The sequence below is a fragment of the Bactrocera oleae genome, chromosome 4 (genome assembly GCF_042242935.1).
Source record: "Bactrocera oleae isolate idBacOlea1 chromosome 4, idBacOlea1, whole genome shotgun sequence".
NCBI classification, from domain to species: domain Eukaryota; kingdom Metazoa; phylum Arthropoda; class Insecta; order Diptera; family Tephritidae; genus Bactrocera; species Bactrocera oleae.
The window spans coordinates 54,597,425-54,616,608 of NC_091538.1; the positions used below are offsets into that span (position 1 = coordinate 54,597,425).

General features: G+C 32.7%; 2 protein-coding genes and 1 long non-coding RNA gene across 4 annotated transcripts in view; 1 reads left to right on the forward strand and 2 right to left on the reverse strand.

The window, feature by feature from the left end:
• The window catches only part of LOC106619164 (mucin-22), a 379,015-nt gene that overhangs the window by 183,175 nt on the left and 176,656 nt on the right, over positions 1-19,184 (reverse strand). The gene's annotated exons all lie outside the window — the stretch shown is intronic.
• LOC138857220 (uncharacterized) overlaps positions 1-19,184 on the forward strand; it is a 161,334-nt gene that overhangs the window by 137,524 nt on the left and 4,626 nt on the right. The gene's annotated exons all lie outside the window — the stretch shown is intronic.
• LOC106622172 (seminase) lies at positions 16,930-17,825 on the reverse strand. Its single transcript, XM_014241265.3, has one exon. It carries the CDS (start codon positions 17,742-17,744, stop codon positions 16,986-16,988), a length of 759 nt encoding a protein of 252 aa, XP_014096740.3. The 5' UTR covers positions 17,745-17,825; the 3' UTR covers positions 16,930-16,985.

Here is a 19,184-nt window from a genome sequence, read left to right on the forward strand (position 1 = left end):
AGCCTACAGTGCAGGTGTCATATACAGTTTTCTGTGGTATCCTAATTAAAGCCCTAGTAATTGCAAGCTAAAACAGACTGATATAGTCCGGAGGGATCTTTGCCCACTTTTTTGTAAATCTGTTTTACAAAATACCATAAAACGTGAGGAATGAGCTAACATTTTTAGCAAATAGTGAAATTGCTATAGCCTAAATGTTTTGCTGGGTAACAAAAACAGCGCAAATTTACAGTTTGAGGTATACTTATAGGCATAGGGCTACCTGTAGCATACCAATGCAGAAACTCTCTGAAAAATTAAAATTCCGCAGATTATGAGAGGTAGAGAGTTTAGCAATATTTTTAAAAAATTCTTTGCATATTTTTAAGACCCATCAGCGCCTGTCGCACTAAAAAGAAATGGTTTCATGCATTTAAACAGTAACTAAAATACTCGTTTGGTTTATATATGAAAGGTTCTCATAAAAATTCCACACTTTGGATAAGTTCCGATATTTTATGAGTATTGGAACAAAAGCAGCGAAAATTTGTAATTTTAGATATAGTTTTTGGCCTCACAACTACTTCGCAGTTGCAAAACTTCTTTTGTTAATTTTTAAAAATCGTACTAGCTTGAAATTCACAACAACTAGCAAATTTTTTAATAATTTCAGTTAACTTCCTCTCCGGAATCGAAATTTCGAAGATTTGGAAAGAGAGAGAGTTTTAGATCGTTTTCTAAATTCGTAGCATACATTTATGAGCTTTCAACTTCTATCTCGCTCAGTTATAGGTTACTTTCTTTCAACTCTTCAGAGCTTCTTAAAATGATGAGAAAGTGGGAAAGACATTCAAGATGATACAATAGCTTAAGAAGATTTTTAAAACCACATAGCATACATTTTTGAATCAGTAACTCGTGTACACTCAAAAAAATAACTATTGAGTATTTAGGTACTTTCAGCATCAACAATAGCATACTCTAACAATGCACATATCGAAAATTCGTATAAGAATTGCATCTTTCGTCTTGCCACAGCAAATTAAATTTTTCGCATAAAATCCGACATTTTATTAATTCTCGCAAACCCGAAAAGCATCTACTGCACTCTGTGTTTATCGGAGCGCCAATCTTAATGGTCGCTAAGAGAGTGCAATGGCTTCATAAATATCCACTGCAATTGGCTGCGCTGTAGCTTCCTTATTGAATTAGCTTTAGCTAAATCATATGGCACACTCAAACCGAAGTGGAATGCATAAGTAGGTCGGTAGATGGTGGGGCTGATAGTGCAGCGAATTGTGTATAGAATTTCCAAGCTTTGTGGTAGTACTTTATATATTATATTAAAGAATGGTTTGTGTATGCTCCATATTCAATATTTTCTTGTGTTTATTGATTAAACAGCCAGTGGTATTAGAAGTCATTAGTGTTGAAAAAGCTTGACTTTAACTTATACAATTTTTATTTATTTCTTCGTTATTTTTTTTTTTTTAATTTTTTTCTAGATAGATAGTATTTAGAGTGAATAAATTATTCTTGTTTAGAAAGTAACCATCAACAATATTTTTCTATAGAGTAAATTTATGAGGAATAAGTATTATATCTGGGAAAATGGATGTCAATTGAAGCTGTAAAGCCAGTTTAGAGCATCAGTAGGTTGAAATTGATTTATTTTTGTGATAGCTGCTTACTTAAATGCTATAAAATAATATTTTGAGCAAACTGACTAAAACTTATTGGAAAAGCTCCAACACTTGGCCAAAAGTTGTAGTATTAAGATTTGTAGACTTTTTCGTCGACTTACGTTACGGGCTGTGACCCATTCAACGTATTCTTCAAATTTTTCTTTTAATTTCCAAACTTGACATAGTCGCTCGCTATTCAGAAATTTGAGTAAAATACTCGTAATATTCTCCTCCACAGAGTGTCACTTTTAAGATCTTCAGAAAACGTACTTTTCGGACGTGTTAGGGTTAGAAGTAGTCAGAGGCACGAAAAAATGAGAATTTTCAGTAATTTTTTTTTTGCTATTAAATCATGTTATGTTACAAAAGTAGTAATATGACATTATTACGCAATGTTTTGACTTGAAGTCAAGAAAATTTAAAATAAAAAAAAATTTATTTCCAAAGTTATAGCCGTCTGTGTTGACCCAGTTCCAAAAAAAGGACCTTGCGGTGACAATCATAAATCCTTAGAGATTCATCTCGGATAAAAATAAAAAGTTTAATAAATAGATAATCCTGGGCCTGATCGAAGCTGTTTTTTTTCAAAAATTCAAAAAATTGCGGCCTCAGGAAATATTTTTCTAGATTTTTGGGATAATTGGTTTTAAAAAATCAAAATTAAAAAAAAAAAAATTATTTGATCAGGCATGACTTTATTATGTATTCTAAAAGCTGTATAATTTTCATTAAAATCTACTAAGCGGTTTTCGAGTTACAGTTGTCACCAGTTCAAAAAACATAGTTTTGAGAAAAATGCATTTAAACGCTAGCTACCTGCTCCCGAGCGCTTTGAAGTGCCCGAGCGCTCTTTGCTATTTGCAGAATCGGTAGATAACGTGTATCGAGCTTGAAGGAGACTAAATAGATTTCCAAAAAGTTCGGCTTAATAACTTGCGCCTTTCTGGTTCTTAAGGTCAGTATTAAAGATTTTGGGGATTTATGTTTTATATTTTAAACAATTTTTTTAGATTTTTCAGTTTATTTTTCTCAATAAGACTATGTATAGTTCACGTATTTATATGCTCATAACTAACTTTAGTTTCAAAAACTAAGAATAAAAAATTGATCACCAAATGCAATTTTATAGCTATAACTCCTCAAGCGCCCTCTGTCGGCTAGCTAACGGTTGTTTATCACATATTGGTAAAGTTTCACTACTGCTCCTCAAATAACTTACAGCTTACATTTGATAATTAGTGGCATGACAAGCTATATTACTAATAAGGTAACTACTAATTTCTGTCTTCAACTAACTGTATTCATGCTTCAACTGCGACGCGTTATCACCAAATGTCAACAAAATCGTAGGCAATAAAGCCTTAAATTGCCACAAGATCTTGAATGGCTGTATGAGCGTCATGCTGAGTGCTACATTTCCACTAGAGCTAGTATATACAATAGCTGACCAACAATGTCGATGGTGCAACAAGCATCTGTATATTAGTGAGGCGCATTTGGAGCTGGAAAATTGGACTGAGTAGGCTGGTAGTTGCTAGTAAGATTCAATGGTGATACTATGTGTGTATTGCATGTGCAACATGTTGCAGCAACAAATGAAATAAGAATAGTACGAGAATTTGTCTCATATATGTATTGTATATATATTATTATATATGAGCACTTCTTACTACTTTAAGCCGCCTATAGCATTGTTATACTCTGAACCGGGTATATTAAGTTTGCCACGAAGTTTATATCATCTATAAGAAAACGTTGCAGACCCTATAACATAAGTATATGAATGACTAGCATGAGAAGCTCTCTGTATAGTCCCTCAGTTTTTGACATATCGACCTAAATATTTACATTCGTCTTTTTCTTCACAAGAGAACAAGTGTACAATCTCTGAAAAAAATTTAGATCGGACCAAACTGGATTATTATCCAAAGCAGCTGTATAATTTCCGAAGAAATTATTCTGATCGTACTACCATAGCATATAGCTGCCATATAAACTGACATATTAAAATCAAGGTAAAGATATTTGTATACCCTTTTATGTCATCAAAAATGCATCTCTGAAGGGTATTATGGCTTAGCAATCGAAGTTGTTTCTTGTTTTTTTTTTATTATCTCCATTCAAATATCTTTACGTTTCATGCTCAATTAAGCAAACAAATAACACGTCATGTGACAGCAGTTGAACTGAGCCGCCCTCAAATACTTTACAATTTTACAAGTTACAAAAGTTATAGCTCTACAATTCTCGATTTCTAAAGCTTCTTGCTGCACAATAAAGTCAAATTATGCCTCTGCTAGCTAACCACCTGGTTAAATGCGTATTTGGCACCAACATCAACAAAGTCCGCAGCTTATATCCATATTTAGTAGAATTTCCCCTTTGACTAACGGATTTTCTAAGCATTCAACCAATTAAGCCTTTATCCTCCCGTGTACAGTGGCAACAAACAACATAATTCACATAATTTTCCCTGCCGCATAACGGTTAAACCACAAAGTGTGCTGTTGCACGTATAGCTAACAACCACAACAACAACAAAAAAATTAACAACACTGAATGCGAAAATAGAAAATAAAAGCAGGTAATATCAATTGTGCAAATAACCAGAATTGACCGCAATTTCACCGCAACACGTCTTTTCCGAAGCTCCCTTCCACTCTTGCTGCTTCCTAGAGTCACATGCTCTTCATAACGCTGCTATCGCCTCCTTCCAGCTCTTCTCAGTGCTTTTAGCTCTATTCAGCTTCAGCTTAGTGTTCCCTGTAGTTTAGTTCTGCTCTCCATCCATTTCTCTTGGCTGCCATTAACCGTTACTGTTCTTCCTACTTTTACTGGTTCTGCTAATTTTCACCTGTTTTCACAATATTTCCGCATTTTATTGTGTACGTAATTCGCACAAATTAATTCGTGTCGCTTTGTGTTGCACTAATTGTCGCAATTTGCTAAATACTAATGTTGCAACACATGGCCAACGCGCTGACATCGGCAGACTTGAGGTTGAGTGACTGCAATAATTTTTTGTTTTAATGGACATACTAAGCGGGGGGTGTAGTTGTTAGGGTAAGAAGTGGCGCTAAATAAGATTAGAGTTTAAATATGGACAATATTTAGGAAGGGTTCGTAGAAGAGGTTAGAAAATATGGCTAGAAATATATGATGGTTCTATATAAAGGACTCTCTAAGTTCTGAGTTGTTTTTGTAACAATATAAAAAGCTTTTGGAAAATTCTAATTGCAGCTCCATATATTACGTTCGCTAATTATAGTTCCTGTTGCTTAGGTTAAGTGGCAGAACGGATAAAGCTCTTGCTATCCCATTAGAGTTGATGCCATCATCACCTATATGCTGACGGCATTCTTCTTTAGTTCTAGGTACCATTCATCTGATGTTTCGATGTGGAGCGCCAGGGCTAATGAAAGTTTTTCTCTACAGAATATGCAATGATTCCTATTTCAGGTTTCCAGGTCATATATTGACGAGCTAACGATCAACAAAGTCTTTCTATTTAGAGTAATTAATATATACGTCCTCATAGGTCAATATTCTTATTAATTTATAATTTTTGGATATGGTATGACCTTACTCTCACTATCAGAATTTATCAAATTTGTCTTTGAAGTGCATTGAGCATACTGAATCAACATATATGTATATTGAAACCAATTGACTCTATGGAATCGAGGTAAACTGGTACAAGTAATAGACGAAATATTTTGTATGCGCAGGAAAAGAGGAATGAAGAAAAACTGTAAGAATACACCACCAGGCTCGATGATGATAATTTCTAGTAGTTTAGTTCATATATTTTTTATATTAGTGCTGGGAGAAGGTGTGTGATTTGTCAAGGAATTTGTGAAGTGAAAGATCTAATATTTGATCTGATCCACAAAATATTCCAATGGTTCAATTCTGTAGCTAATCTTGATATTTTCGACATTGTTCTGTAGAGACCAACAACACTTTTAAAAGTATAGCACGTAACCCGTATATAAAAGGTAGCCGTGATTATCAACCGATTTTTATTGATTTCTGTTTTCTAAACAAATGATAGTTGATAGTTTTACAAATGACATGTGAGAGGAGCATAGTCTACTACTGGATCCTGTGTTAAAAAATTATTGCCTGAAAGCCATTTATTTTTTTTTATTACATCGTGCAATATTTTGTACACAAAATGCATTAAATGCTATTAGATTGCCTTTTTTACTCTTCTACATAGTCACTTAACCTTAGCAACCTTTATTACACTCCATTTTGTCACTATTCTTCTTCTAATGCCTTCTACATTGGTTTTATTATATTTGTAACTTCACTGAAGCATTTTAGCTAAACCGTTAGTTTGCGATAAAAGCAAAACGCTGTTGAAATGTGAAAGGACTCAAAACCACTTTATTGTTGCTCGCTTAACAGTTATGTGTAAGGAATGGTGTTGTTGTTGTGACAAGAGTCATAACTATATAAGAAACTCTGAGTTGCATTAATTTTATGATATTTTCTCTGCAGAAATGTAAAAAATATTTCTGTTTTTGAGAAAAAATATCTGAAGTCTGTTTTACATTCACCTTTAATTACTTTTTGTAATTTATTTCGATGTTTTCAATATTTTCAGCATATTTTCCCATTTTTTCTTTCAAAAGTAGACACTCACTCACTCTAATCTTAAAGCAGATTTCTTCTCAAAATTCTTTAATGAATAGGCAATATAACGGTATAATAGGCGCTCACGCTCACACAAGCGTTTGGACTATATGAGTAATTGCAAATTTCCAATACAACGTCACATTTTATTTATGCGCGCTTTTGTAAAGTTATAAAACTTGTCAAAGCAAATTGTTTGGTTAAACAAAATACCTTATAAATTATTTATAAGCGTTCCACCTCAGCGACTTGTACCGTTAAGTGCGTTATTTGTTGGCACAGAGAAAGAGAGAGAGAGCATTGAACGCTTTGCTGCTGACGCATGACATACAAGCAACGGAATTGTAATTAAAATAAAGAATTACTTAGAACGTATATTTTCGGCTGTTGCTAGGCAATGCTCTGTTGCGCACAAAAGTATGCCTCAATTGTAGCTTATAAGTAAACCAGTGTGAGTATGGGTTTGTTCATTATAATTAATCTTTGTTTTATATTTGGAATTCATAAGCGCATATTTAAAATATACTTACTTGTCATTTGTGAAATAGCTCACAATTTTGGCTTACAATTATGTAATCAATATAGAATTTTAAAGACAGCATGATCATAAAGTAATAAAGAGAGTTATTTGGGTGAAAAATTATATATATTTTGCCAACTAGTTTCAAATAAAGCGGGATTGATAGCTTACAACTTGGATATATTATGCACACATATTTAATCGGAAATTGATCAAAATATATTTCTAAGTTTTATAGAACCTTTTTTTTAATGTTCGTGTAATATTTGATTTCCATATGTAAATTTGTTTGTTTTCAACGCCAACAGTTTGTCTGGCGATTTTTATATATTTAAGTATATTTGTTTAACGTACTCATGCCGCCTTACGCGAATCGAAGTTTTTAGTTCGAAAACTGCAAAATGTTACAGGGAGCCTAATCTGGCGAATGCGGCGCGTTGGTAATGACTCTCGTTTCCTGTTTGGCTATAAAACCTCTAAGATTCACATTCAGATCTTTTAGTACGAGTCTAGCATTGACATGCTTCATACCCAAAACATTAACCCAAATATTCTAAGTCGATCCATAGGAGATATTGAGATCCTCTGCTATCACTTTGATGCCAACACGATGATTTACAAGCACTGTTTCTTTAGCTTTTTCGATATTAATGTTATTAACAGAGGTGGTGGATGACTCGTATGAGGCAATTTTTTGATAACTTCACGACCTTCAATAAAAATTAACCGTTTTTTGAGACGTGGAGAAGGCCTTGAGCCTAATTGATTCTGATAGTTCCCTTCATATCTTAGCATAGATCTAGTAGAGTACTGGTTTATATTCACAGACCGAGCGAAATATAATCACTCAGTTTTATAAAGACTTCTTAAATATTTAACTATAATACGAGATAGAGACAACAATTATAGACTGATTCTACTATAATTTTCATCAATTAATTGTAGGTGTAATTACCCAACTTTTATTTTGATCATTTCATTATGGCTTGGTTTTTATCTGAACCTTTTTAAACCATGACAAGACTTAGTATAGAAGTATTATATATCAAATTTGCTTCAAACTGGTCGGGAAGTTTGTGAGATATAAAACGTTTCCTATCAGTGGACGTAGAGGAACCACTTTAAAAGAAAAATTTAAAGCACCCATCTTCTTTATGATCTCTTGTGACAACCCGTTGTATCCGCTCAATAATGAGTCACTTATGAGTACATGCAACGTTTCGTGATGCGGCGGTAGTATACTCGTAATGTCGCCTATGTTTATGCTAAGCAAACATGTGTGTGTTATTATGTGATATGTATATGAAATTTCATCAATAAATTTGAATTTTTAATCTATTTATTCATCATTATTATCCCCTTTTTAGTATCTAATACATCCCTTCCAGATATCTAATACATTTTCAACTTTAATTCCAGTTATCTCCCAGTTAGCAATTTATGAGCTTCATATAATACGATGTATATTTATTTAAGTTTTAGTCATTAAGTCAATACGAGCAAAAAAATATTAGTACTAATACCGGCTTGGTTTTAATTATTCTGATCTTCATACCTTTTTTTATTTCTTTTTTTTTAATTTTTTGCTACCTTTTATTTACATTTTCGCTTGTTTGTTTGTTTGCTGTGTTGTCCCTTAAACTTTGTGCAACGGGGCGAAAAAATTGTGTAGCGCAAGGTAATTCATCATTCGTAGGAAGGAAAAGAATATTAAAGTGCCCAGTACTACAATAACTCTCGCGATGTTAGCCAAACACAAAAAAAATAAAATAAAAATAAAATAATATTACTTTACTAATAAAGTTTTTTTTTATTATAATGAAAAATTAAAATATTATTTTAAAAAATTCAAATAAAAAAATATTTTCCAAAAAAAATTATAATATATATACTTATAAAAAAAAATTTCAATAAAAAATATATTTGGTAAAAATTTAAAAAATAAAAAAAAATTGTTTTATGTGAAATAAAAAATACATATTTTTAATAAAAATTAAAGCAACAGTTTTGTTTTTCAAAAATTATATGGAAAATAATTTATTAATATGAAAAGTTTGAAAAATATTTTTAATAAAAAATAAAAACAAATATTTATATTAAAATAAAACAAATATATTTTTAATAAAATATTTATTTAATATTTTAAAAAAATGTATTTCTTTTTTTAAATGAATGGAAAAGCATTTTTAATAACCCGAAATTTTTAATACAAATTTTTACGAATAATATTCAATAATTATTTTTTGATTTCTATAAAATTGGTGTTTAACATATCAACCAACTTTTCTACCAACACCTTCGTATCTACTTTCACTATAGTTCGTTTTAAAGCAACAAGAAGGAACATATGTAGAAAAAGAAATTCAGAAGCACAAAATTACTTAAACTTTCACAATAAACTATGCTTTATATACTTAAATATGTATATTAGGGTGGGTCGAAAATCCGTTTTTTTAGAATTTTCATTAATGATACCGAAAATATTTTTCTTTGTTAAAAAAATATCGACATCTTAGGCTTTCCAAATCAAGTTAAAGTTAAAAGTTCTTCGAAGATTTTTTTCTTACCTTATATCGATCGGAAATTTAATTCTTTGAAAAAAAGGTCCTATAGTAAAGTTGCGTAAAGTTGATAGCTTCTGAGATAATTGCGATTTTCCTCTAAAAAAATGAGATTTTTCAATATGGTATTAATTTTTCTAGATGAAAAATGTATCTGATCTTATTATTTTCATAGGGAATTCTATTTTCTACTGCATAAATGTAAAAACAATTTTTCTAGAGTTGATTGTTACTGAAATAACGACCATTCGCAAATATACATACATGTACAAAAACATGCGGTAGATATTTACCCACTAGTGTGCGTTTTTCACTTGCCACGTACCGTTTTATCTCGAACGAAATTTCAATTACAAAATCAGCATAGTGAAATGAGCCCGTCGGGTAAAGTTGGGTCTACGCACCGGTGTGCCTTGGAAACCGTACGCCCACGCAAATAGACACATACACACATACAGGGAACAAATGAAAAGTTTACTCACTCGTAATATGAATATCAGTGGCACACGCTGTAGTTAGCTGCCCACATACCATACACAACCACATACAAATACACACATAAATATACTTGTGTAACTAAAATTAATAACAAAAAATTGTTTTTATGGTTCTGGCTCTCGAGTTGCCCTAGCACCTTAACTCTATGCGTTGCTATGTATTTATGTGTATGGATGTATGTGTGTATGTACATGTACGTTTGTGTGTGGGTCAGTATGAGTGTATATTGATGCTCTTCTGCGAATTTCAGTTGTTCCATTTACCATATTGTTATGTTATTACTTATGTTGATTACTTGTTTTCCGTTTTATTATTGCCTCTCCTGCTATCCACTGTGTTGCTATTGTTGTAACATCATGTTTTGCTCATTCACTTTATTGTCATAAGGTTGTTGGCGTAATTACTTTTAACTGCTTCTAAATAGGCTATATGTGTAAGAACAAAGTTTGTTTGGACTTCCCTCCAATTTTACTTCTAAAAAAAAACTTTTCTCTTTAGAGCGTAAGTTTGTGTGTCAACTTGGCGAGTTTGAGTGATGGAAATTTTAGAAAATGTAAACAATATTCTTTATAATGACCCTCTAAAAAGCTCATGGCTGTAAAACGTTGAATAAATAAAACAAGAAAAAACGTTAACTTCGGTTGCGCCGAAGCTATAATACCCTTCACAAATACAAAGGCCCCTTACAAGAACTTGATTCCGAACGTTCAATTTGTATGGCAGCTATATGCTATAGTCATCCGATCTATACAATTTCTTCGGGGATTGGATTAATGCCTTAAATAATAATACACGCCACATTTCATGAAGATACCTCGTCAAATGAAAGAGTTTTCCATACAAACACTTGATTCCGATTGTTCAGTTTGTATGGCAGCTATATGCTATAGTGGTCCGATATCGGCCGTTTCGACAAATGAGCAGCTTCTTTGTTAGAAAAGGACAGGTGAAAAATTTCAGATCGATAGCATAAAAACTGAGGGACTAGTTTGTATATATACAGACAGACGGACAGACGGACATGGCTAAATCAACTCAGCTCATCATGCTGATCATTTATGTATATATTTGATAGGGTCTCCGACGTTTCCTTCTGGGTGTTACAAACTTCGTGGCAAACAACATTTAATAATATTTTTTGCCAACTCAGAGTTGCCACCCTATTACAATATAATGCATAGAAAGCAGTATTAAGTAAATTGTAAAATTTTGCTGCCTACTGAGTCAGAGTAGGATACTTTTAAAATATTTAATGTATATTTCGCTTTCATAGGCTTTGCCACAGCAACAAAGTTTTTATATATTAAAAATTTTATTTTTTTAATTTTTTAAATTTTTTCAATAATAATTTTAAGTGGTGTAAATCGTAAATTGTAACGTTAGAGGTGAATAATGCAAAATTAGACATATATTAAAAAAAAAAAAATCGAGCAGAGTTGCAACTTTACGAAAAAGTATGCTTATATGCTTATACACATTATTTGCACAGATTAGATTGATCAAATTCCACTTATCATTGTGGAAAAATTTGTAGGTTCTATTAATATTTTTCTTTAGAATCATGATCAGTTTAAATAGAGTTGCCGCTTAACAAAAAATATAAGTTAACTACATGCATAAGCAAAGTAAGTTATTGTGAAAATTTTATTTGTAAACGTGGCAAAAATATTTCTAATGCAAAAAACGTTTGAGCAGAGTTGCCAACTGAAATTTTATTTGCGTTTAAAATATTTACTTAAGTGTAATGCCGCTTTTCTAGGAGAAGCGAAGCAAGTTCAGTGCATTCGTTTTAAATTTTTTTTTGTCAGAGTTGCCATATTTAAAAATAATAAGATTAATATATGCACAAAAATTTCCTTCACGAGTTTATGCTTAAAATACAAGAAAAAAAAACATTCACAGGTTTTTGTATAATTGCTTACCCTAATTTTTTTGGGCACTGGCTTATGCATTTTTAAAATTTTTTTTCGAAAATACAACAAAATATGCGAACTGTTATACAAATAAAGCATTTCTATATGCACAAATTAACGGAAAAGTAAGTCTTAAATTTGCCTGACCACACTACAACTCATACTGAAAAAAATAATTTCTTTCCGCGAACACTAAACTTATGTTCGACAACTTTTCGAGGTTAAGCAGCTGTTCAAGTAACAGGCCAAATAAATATTTTCACAGCATATAGAGAGTATGAAAGTAATTGCGAAGATCAAAAGCAAACTGTTTAATAAACAAAACGAAATTCATTCAAGAGGCAGCAACAACTACGACAACAACAAATCTGCACAATAAACGTGCAGGCACAACAAATTGCCGACTGGTAGCGCCCTCAATGAGAACACGGGCATTTAGCAACTTGCAGCCGTGACGCTTATAAACTTTCTATTGAAACATGTTTTGCATAGAATAATAAAAGTAATAATTTCTGACACTCTGGCATTCCGGCGGCACCTTGTGTGCCCTAAACTTCATACACTCAGGGCATTTCGCTATTCTTCAACTTAATTTAATTGAAAAGTTGGATTGCAACAGCCGCCAAGACGCCCCAGCCAGCAGCACCAGCTGCCACAGTGGCAGTAATAATAACAATAACACAAAGCAAGGTAAGCAGTATTGTTGCTGGCAGGTAGCAGTTGCCAATTTGCTTCGCCTTTAACCTTTAAGCTTTCTAATGCTCTCACTCAGCGCTACCAGCGTCTTGCTGTAAATTTCTCGGCGATTCGCTAGCCTGCTGTGCGTTAGTTTTGTCTCTTCGTCGATTCGACTGCGCGACAATATCGGTGCACGATGTGCACACATAGGCACATCGTGCCACAGATCGGCGGCTGGTGTGCCTATGTGTGTTTGTGTGTGTGTTCGTGACGTTCATTTATTTATGTTGGCAAAGGTGAATGGCGTAACGTAACGCAATATTTATTGCTTGAATTTAACACCAACAAATTGCAAGCACAAATTGGGATTTAAATGTCAGCCGCTTGTTTCTCTAATTTCTAAAGTTTGCCAGATAATAGTGATTGCAATTTAATTGCATTTGGATAGCAAGTTGTTGCTTCTTTTTGTCTATTGAATTTTCGTAATATATAGAATTTTAATAATTATAAAACAAAAACTCATTACAAAAAATTTTTCTAAAATTTTTTTTTTAAAAGCACTCATTTTAGAACGTTATAGTAATAGTTAACAAAAAACTTATTAAAAAAAATTCCCGAAAATTCTAATTTTGTTTGAATAATTTTTAATATCATTTCTGAAAACAACTCATTTTACTTGTAGAACGTTAATAGTTACAAAAAACCTTATTAAAATATATTTTTCGAAAAGTGTAAAAAGTTTTGTTTGAAATTTTTCATATTTAATTTTTAGAAAATATAAATTTTAGGACGTTAATATGTACAAATAAACAATGCATGTGTATGCATTAATTCATGCGGTTTACTAAGAGGGGGCTTTACTAGTATTATTTCGCGTCGTATTCATCTGTGGCTATATTCATTTCAAAGGTACTGCCATTTCGCGTCGCTTTCAGTAGATATAAATTGTTTGAGCGTGAACAACAAGTTGTTTCATTCATTTGAAAATGTCGAAATTTGTACCAGATAAAGTGTTTTTGCGGGGAGTTCTTCTTCATTATTTTAACATAAAGAAAAGTGCTGCTGAAAGCCATCGTATTTTACCGGACGTTTATGGTGACCATTCTTTAGCCGAACGTGCCAAAAGTGGTTTGCACGGTTTAAAAGTGGCAATTTCGACTTAGACGACGGAGAACGACCCGGACAGCCAAACAAACTTCAAGACGAAGAATTGGAGACATTGCTCTACGCAGATGCATGCCAGACACAAGAAGAACTTGCAAAAGTATTAGGAGTTGATCAAGCAACCGTATCCAGACGATTAAAATCATTGGGATTTATCCAGAAGCTTGGAAATTGGGTGCCTTATGAATTACAGCCAAGAGACGTCAAACGTCGATTCTGCATGTCGGAAATATTGCTTCAACGTCACAAAAAGAAGTCGTTTTTGCATCGGATTGTCACTGGCGATGAAAAATGGATTCATTATGATAACCCAAAGCGCAAGAGATCTTATGTGAAGACCGGCCAACGATCGATATCCACGGCAAAGCCGAATATCCATGGTGCCAAGGTTATGCTATGTATTTGGTGGGACCACAAGGGTGTGCTCTATAATGAGCTATTGAAATCGGGTCAGTCGATCAATGGGGACCTTTACCGAAAACAATTGATTCGTTTGAAAAAGGCCATCGCGGAAAAACGACCAGAATATGCAACCAGACACGAATCAATAATTTTTCATCATGACAACGCTCGGCCACATGTTGCAAGGCCAGTTAAAAAGTATTTGGAAAACTGTGGGTGGAAAGTTCTACCTCACCCGCCTTATATCCCAGGCACAGCACCTTCCGATTACCACTTGTTCAGATCAATGCAGAATGCCCTCACCGGAGTACGCTTCACGTCAGAACAGGGTATCAGAAATTGGCTCGATTCTTTCTTGACCTCCAAGCCGGAGAAGTCCTTTTGGGATGGGATCCACAAACTGCCAGAAAGATGGATAAACATCGTAGCTTCCGATGGGCAATACTTTGAACATTAAATGTATAACAATTTTTTCACAATAAAGTCTTAATTTTCGTAAAAGAACCGCACGAATTAATGCATACACCCATATGTTCATATTATATATATAAAAAAAATGATCAAAGGTTTGGTATTTTTTTTTTAGTTTTATAATTAAATTTTTGAAAAATTAGTAATAAATTTAGAATGTAAATAATTTAAGTTGTTAAAAAGAGAAAAATTTATTTCCAAATTTTTTTTTTAGCAAATACGTAATAAATTTAAAATGTTAATTGTTTTAAATTTAAAAACAATAAAAAACTGTTTTAAATTATTCGAAAATTTTTGACATTCTTTGTTTTGGATTAATTTTTGAAATTTCTTTTGACAAGGTTTTTTTGTTCGAAATTTTTTTTGTAAATTTTCTTTTGTTTTTTTTTCCAAAATTGGTTTGAGAATTTGTTTAAAATCAATTTTTTGAAAACACGTTCAATTTTATTCATCTCTTTGCTATCCAACTTGTTGATTACCACATTCTAACTAGATATATATTTTTAAACGCCAATTTTAAAATTTTTGTTTTATAAAACAAAAAATTAATATTTGTCAAGCTCAAGGTCACTGATATCAAACTATGTTTACGCTTTAGCTTGTTAATTTTTAGTTTCCATTAACTTTCTTATAAATATGTGTTGTTTTAAAAGCGGAAAGAGCAAAGTAGAACAGTAAATAATAAAAGTATAACTAAGACATCTGCTTGCAGTACTATATCAATATTTATAAAGCTGTTCGATGTTTGTCGCTTTTTCTGATATTTATTCGACGGTAATTAGTGCATTTACAAATATTTGAAAAAAATGGATTGAGAAATGAAAAAATTAACCTAAAAATTATTTTCGATAAACAAAAATTATTAAAAAAAGTAATTTAAAATTATTCTTTGGCATTATTTAAGAAAGTATTTTAATATAAATATTGTTATAGTAGTACCCTGTTTGATCTATTTTCGTTGTGTATTAGCTCATTTTTAAAATAATTCTATAAATTCCCCGCAAAACTAAATGATATTAGATATTCGAAAATATGTTAAATTGTAAACTTTCAAAAGGCGTTTACAGCCACTTATATTTTCACATATATTTTGTGATATATTAAATTTTGTTAGTTGGCAACTCTATTTCAAAATATGTTTGATTTAAGCTGCTTCAATTACTTTCTAAAGTCGTTTTTAAATTTTAACATATTTTATAATATATTTTAAAATGTTTTATTGGTGGCAATCTTATTACAAGTATATTTAACTAACTCCACTGGAAACACTTACCTGAAATGCGTTAAATTTTACGTTTATTTTATAATATTTTACTCAGCCTTACTTGTTTGGAAGTTGGTAACCCTAATTTTGAATATGTTCAAATTGAGCAGCTAGCCATTTGATTGCTATCCATTTGTGGTAGTATTCTGCAGACTGGAACACTTTTTCGGGATGATATTTAGACCTTCAGCTCGAGAACATATTGCAGTTCAAGAATAAAGTATAGTCTCAAATATTCCTCCACTTAATGGATGGGTGAGTTCCTTTAAAATCTACGGCAGCATAATACTGCTTTTGGCCTGAATACCAAGCGTATATTTCTAGACTGCATGAAGAGATTGCTTAGCATAACTCTAAGTTTTCTATATAGTGCTTTATATCTTCTCTTATTCAAAAAAATAGACAACCCAAGTACCGATGAAACTATTGAGTTCTCTGTGCACTAATATAATTTTTGATGGGTTTAACTTACGTCACAAACTCCAGTTTCAAACTCGGTCAAGTGTTAAGAATTAAGATCTACACCACAAACTCGAGTTTAACATTAAATAATACTCAAATTTGCCCACAATGCCCAAATTTTTCTAGTAGATCTTATATACAATAGTAACTATATAAACTACGATAAGAGATGAGGTTTTATGTAGAGTTTAGCAAAAGATGTTCTTTAACTTAACATACTTCACACAACACTTTTTAGTATTTGTGTTTAATACAGCTAGAAGATATAGAGAATTTAGACGTACTATGTATTAACTGTTCTGATTCCATATAAACTCCTAGTTTTCTTGGTGGTGTGTTTGATATGTCTTCTATCATCCATGTCTTCTAACAAAATTTTACACTATTAACTGTTCTGACAATTCCAATTAAACCTGATTTTTTCCAAACATCAAAATGATAACACTTCTTGTTGTGATTGAACTAAGAGTATTCAAATCTAGTTTGTGGAAAAAAACATGAACTACCTTCGATGCCGAAGCACAACTTCGGAGAGCCTCTGGATCGTTTAGTATTGTCCTCTTTTGGTGTTTAACAGTCGCCGTTTTGAGCTTTCAAGCGTATGCTGGAAAGTAGCTTCAGTTAACCCGCCAGACGACAAAAACCAAATATATGTTACAAAATCAAAAGAACCCTATAGATAGAGAATAACACAGAATATATTTGAATCTTAATATTACAAGAATTATGTAAAACTCAGTCTCGCGTTCACAATCGAAGGCATTCGTCAATAAAGTCGCGCACATTTACATTCATCACTTTTGTATAGACACCCGGATAATTTTTACGCCCACAACCGTTGCCGAACGATACGATTCCATATTGTCTGCCATTAATAACTGCTGGTGCACCGGAATCGCCGGTGCATGCATCTTTATCGCCACGTCCGGCACACAACATTGTTGGCGTTAAGCGTGTATTGACTTTTGCATACTCGCTCGAACAAATGTTCGATGCAATGATCTGTACAACAACCGTACGTAGTATATTTACGGCTGTCTGCTTGGTTTCGTTTGTCGTTCCCCAGCCACTGACACGCATGCGCACGCCTGCTCTAGTTCTGGTTTTCGCCAGCGGTATGATGGCCACATTCGAACCGAGAACCATGGCTTTGCGGAACAAGAGCACGCCGACGTCCATATTTCTGATAGTCGTATCGAACTCTTCAGGATACCACATTTCTTTCACACGTCGACGCTGTCCGCTGGTCCGTAGATCCGTAACGCCCGCAACAACAATGATTTCTGAAACTTGTTTATCATATAGACAATGCGCCGCTGTGAGCCCGTGTCTTTTCGAGATAAGCGAAGCGGCACAAAAGTATGAACCGTCAGTTAGCAGCCCCAACATATACGGATGCTTTTTTATCTTCGTGGTTCTGCCACCGACAATACGGAGCTGTGCATCCGTAGTGCCATACAGACATTGGCTCAGCACTAGTAGTGCGAGATTGTAGTTTAACTTCATTTTGCTTGCACTTTCTGCTTTCAATGCTTATAGTTTAAGGGTCTACAGAAAACTAATGGTATTGCAAAGTTTTGTGCAAAATTTGACTGACGCGCGAGGCTTAAAGATGCAAGGAAATTTGTTCAAATTTTATAACATATGTCTGCTATACTCATAAGTTGTTTCAGATGTCAATAGTTCTAAATTATCAGTCGTGAAAATATATATTTTAGTTTTTTTACAAACAAATTTGTTGCAGTTTTTTAACTTTTTGCAAAGTACATTCAATGTCTTTTCGTTATTTTTATGTTTGCACAGTTGCTTTTGAGATTTAAAAACAAGCAATCAAGTGTTTAGCATGAGTCATGGTCTGTCTGTCTTTCTCTCTTTTCGAGGTTGCAAATGTTTACTATAATTTATTAATGAAGGCGTTCTTAGAGATTTGTCTAACTTTAGGGAGCAATATTTAGCACTCACACTTTTTATAAAACATAAAATGAAATTTTTCCAGATAACTATATTTCGTCGCCTCGCTAACCCCGTTTAAATCAGTACTTAACTGTATAAAAAACTTAATTAAGAAATTTTATTCTAGAAATATTTCCAAATTCTTTGCTTAGTCTTGTGAAAGCCTGAAAACTGTGTTGTGATATTAGTTAATAGAAGAATATATTGCCTACTTTTCAGCGCCAAAGTAACAACTTTTTTTCAGGTGACAAACGAATGTGAAATGTGTATGATACTTTTTAGCGCAAGTTCGCAACTTTTTCTAAAATTCATACTATTTGGTTGATTCCATTCATTATGTTCAACTAAAGCAGCGCTATTAGTTCCAAATAGCAATCGAATTAGCATGCAAGAGCTCATTTTCACCTTTAAAGAGCCTATTCTTTATTTCAAATGAGTTTTAGTAGACACTAGGAAGTTAAAAAGGTTTATGAGAAGTTTACGTTCTTCGTTTGGCGAAACCATTGTGTTAAATCCATATCTTATTCTTTCAAACCAGATAAACTGTTAAAATTTTAGAAATATGTATATTGCCTACATTTCAGCGCCGACACAAAACGTCCAAAATTTTTATAAAATTTTTTTTCAAGAAAAATTAAATCTGTTGCGGCGGAAATTCAAGATAGAAATCCTGTTCTCAACTATTTTAAAGTTACTATTATGCAATAGCGGTTCTTAGACAGTTAATATTAGATTTGATTAATAGTGAACATCGTGATACCAACCATATTTACGAAGCTGAGAATTAACTTACTTGAACCCCACTTTAGGTTCAGTCGCGTTGTGTTAAAAAAATTAAAGAAAGATTAGACTACGATTCCAGGCTTCGTTTCCATAATATGTAAAGTCCATCAAATCATACATTTTGGTTCACAATTATATGCTGAAGAGAACCTCTACGCAAGATAAAAACCTAAAAGTTACCGAATTTAAGTACTGAATTACGTACTAGTT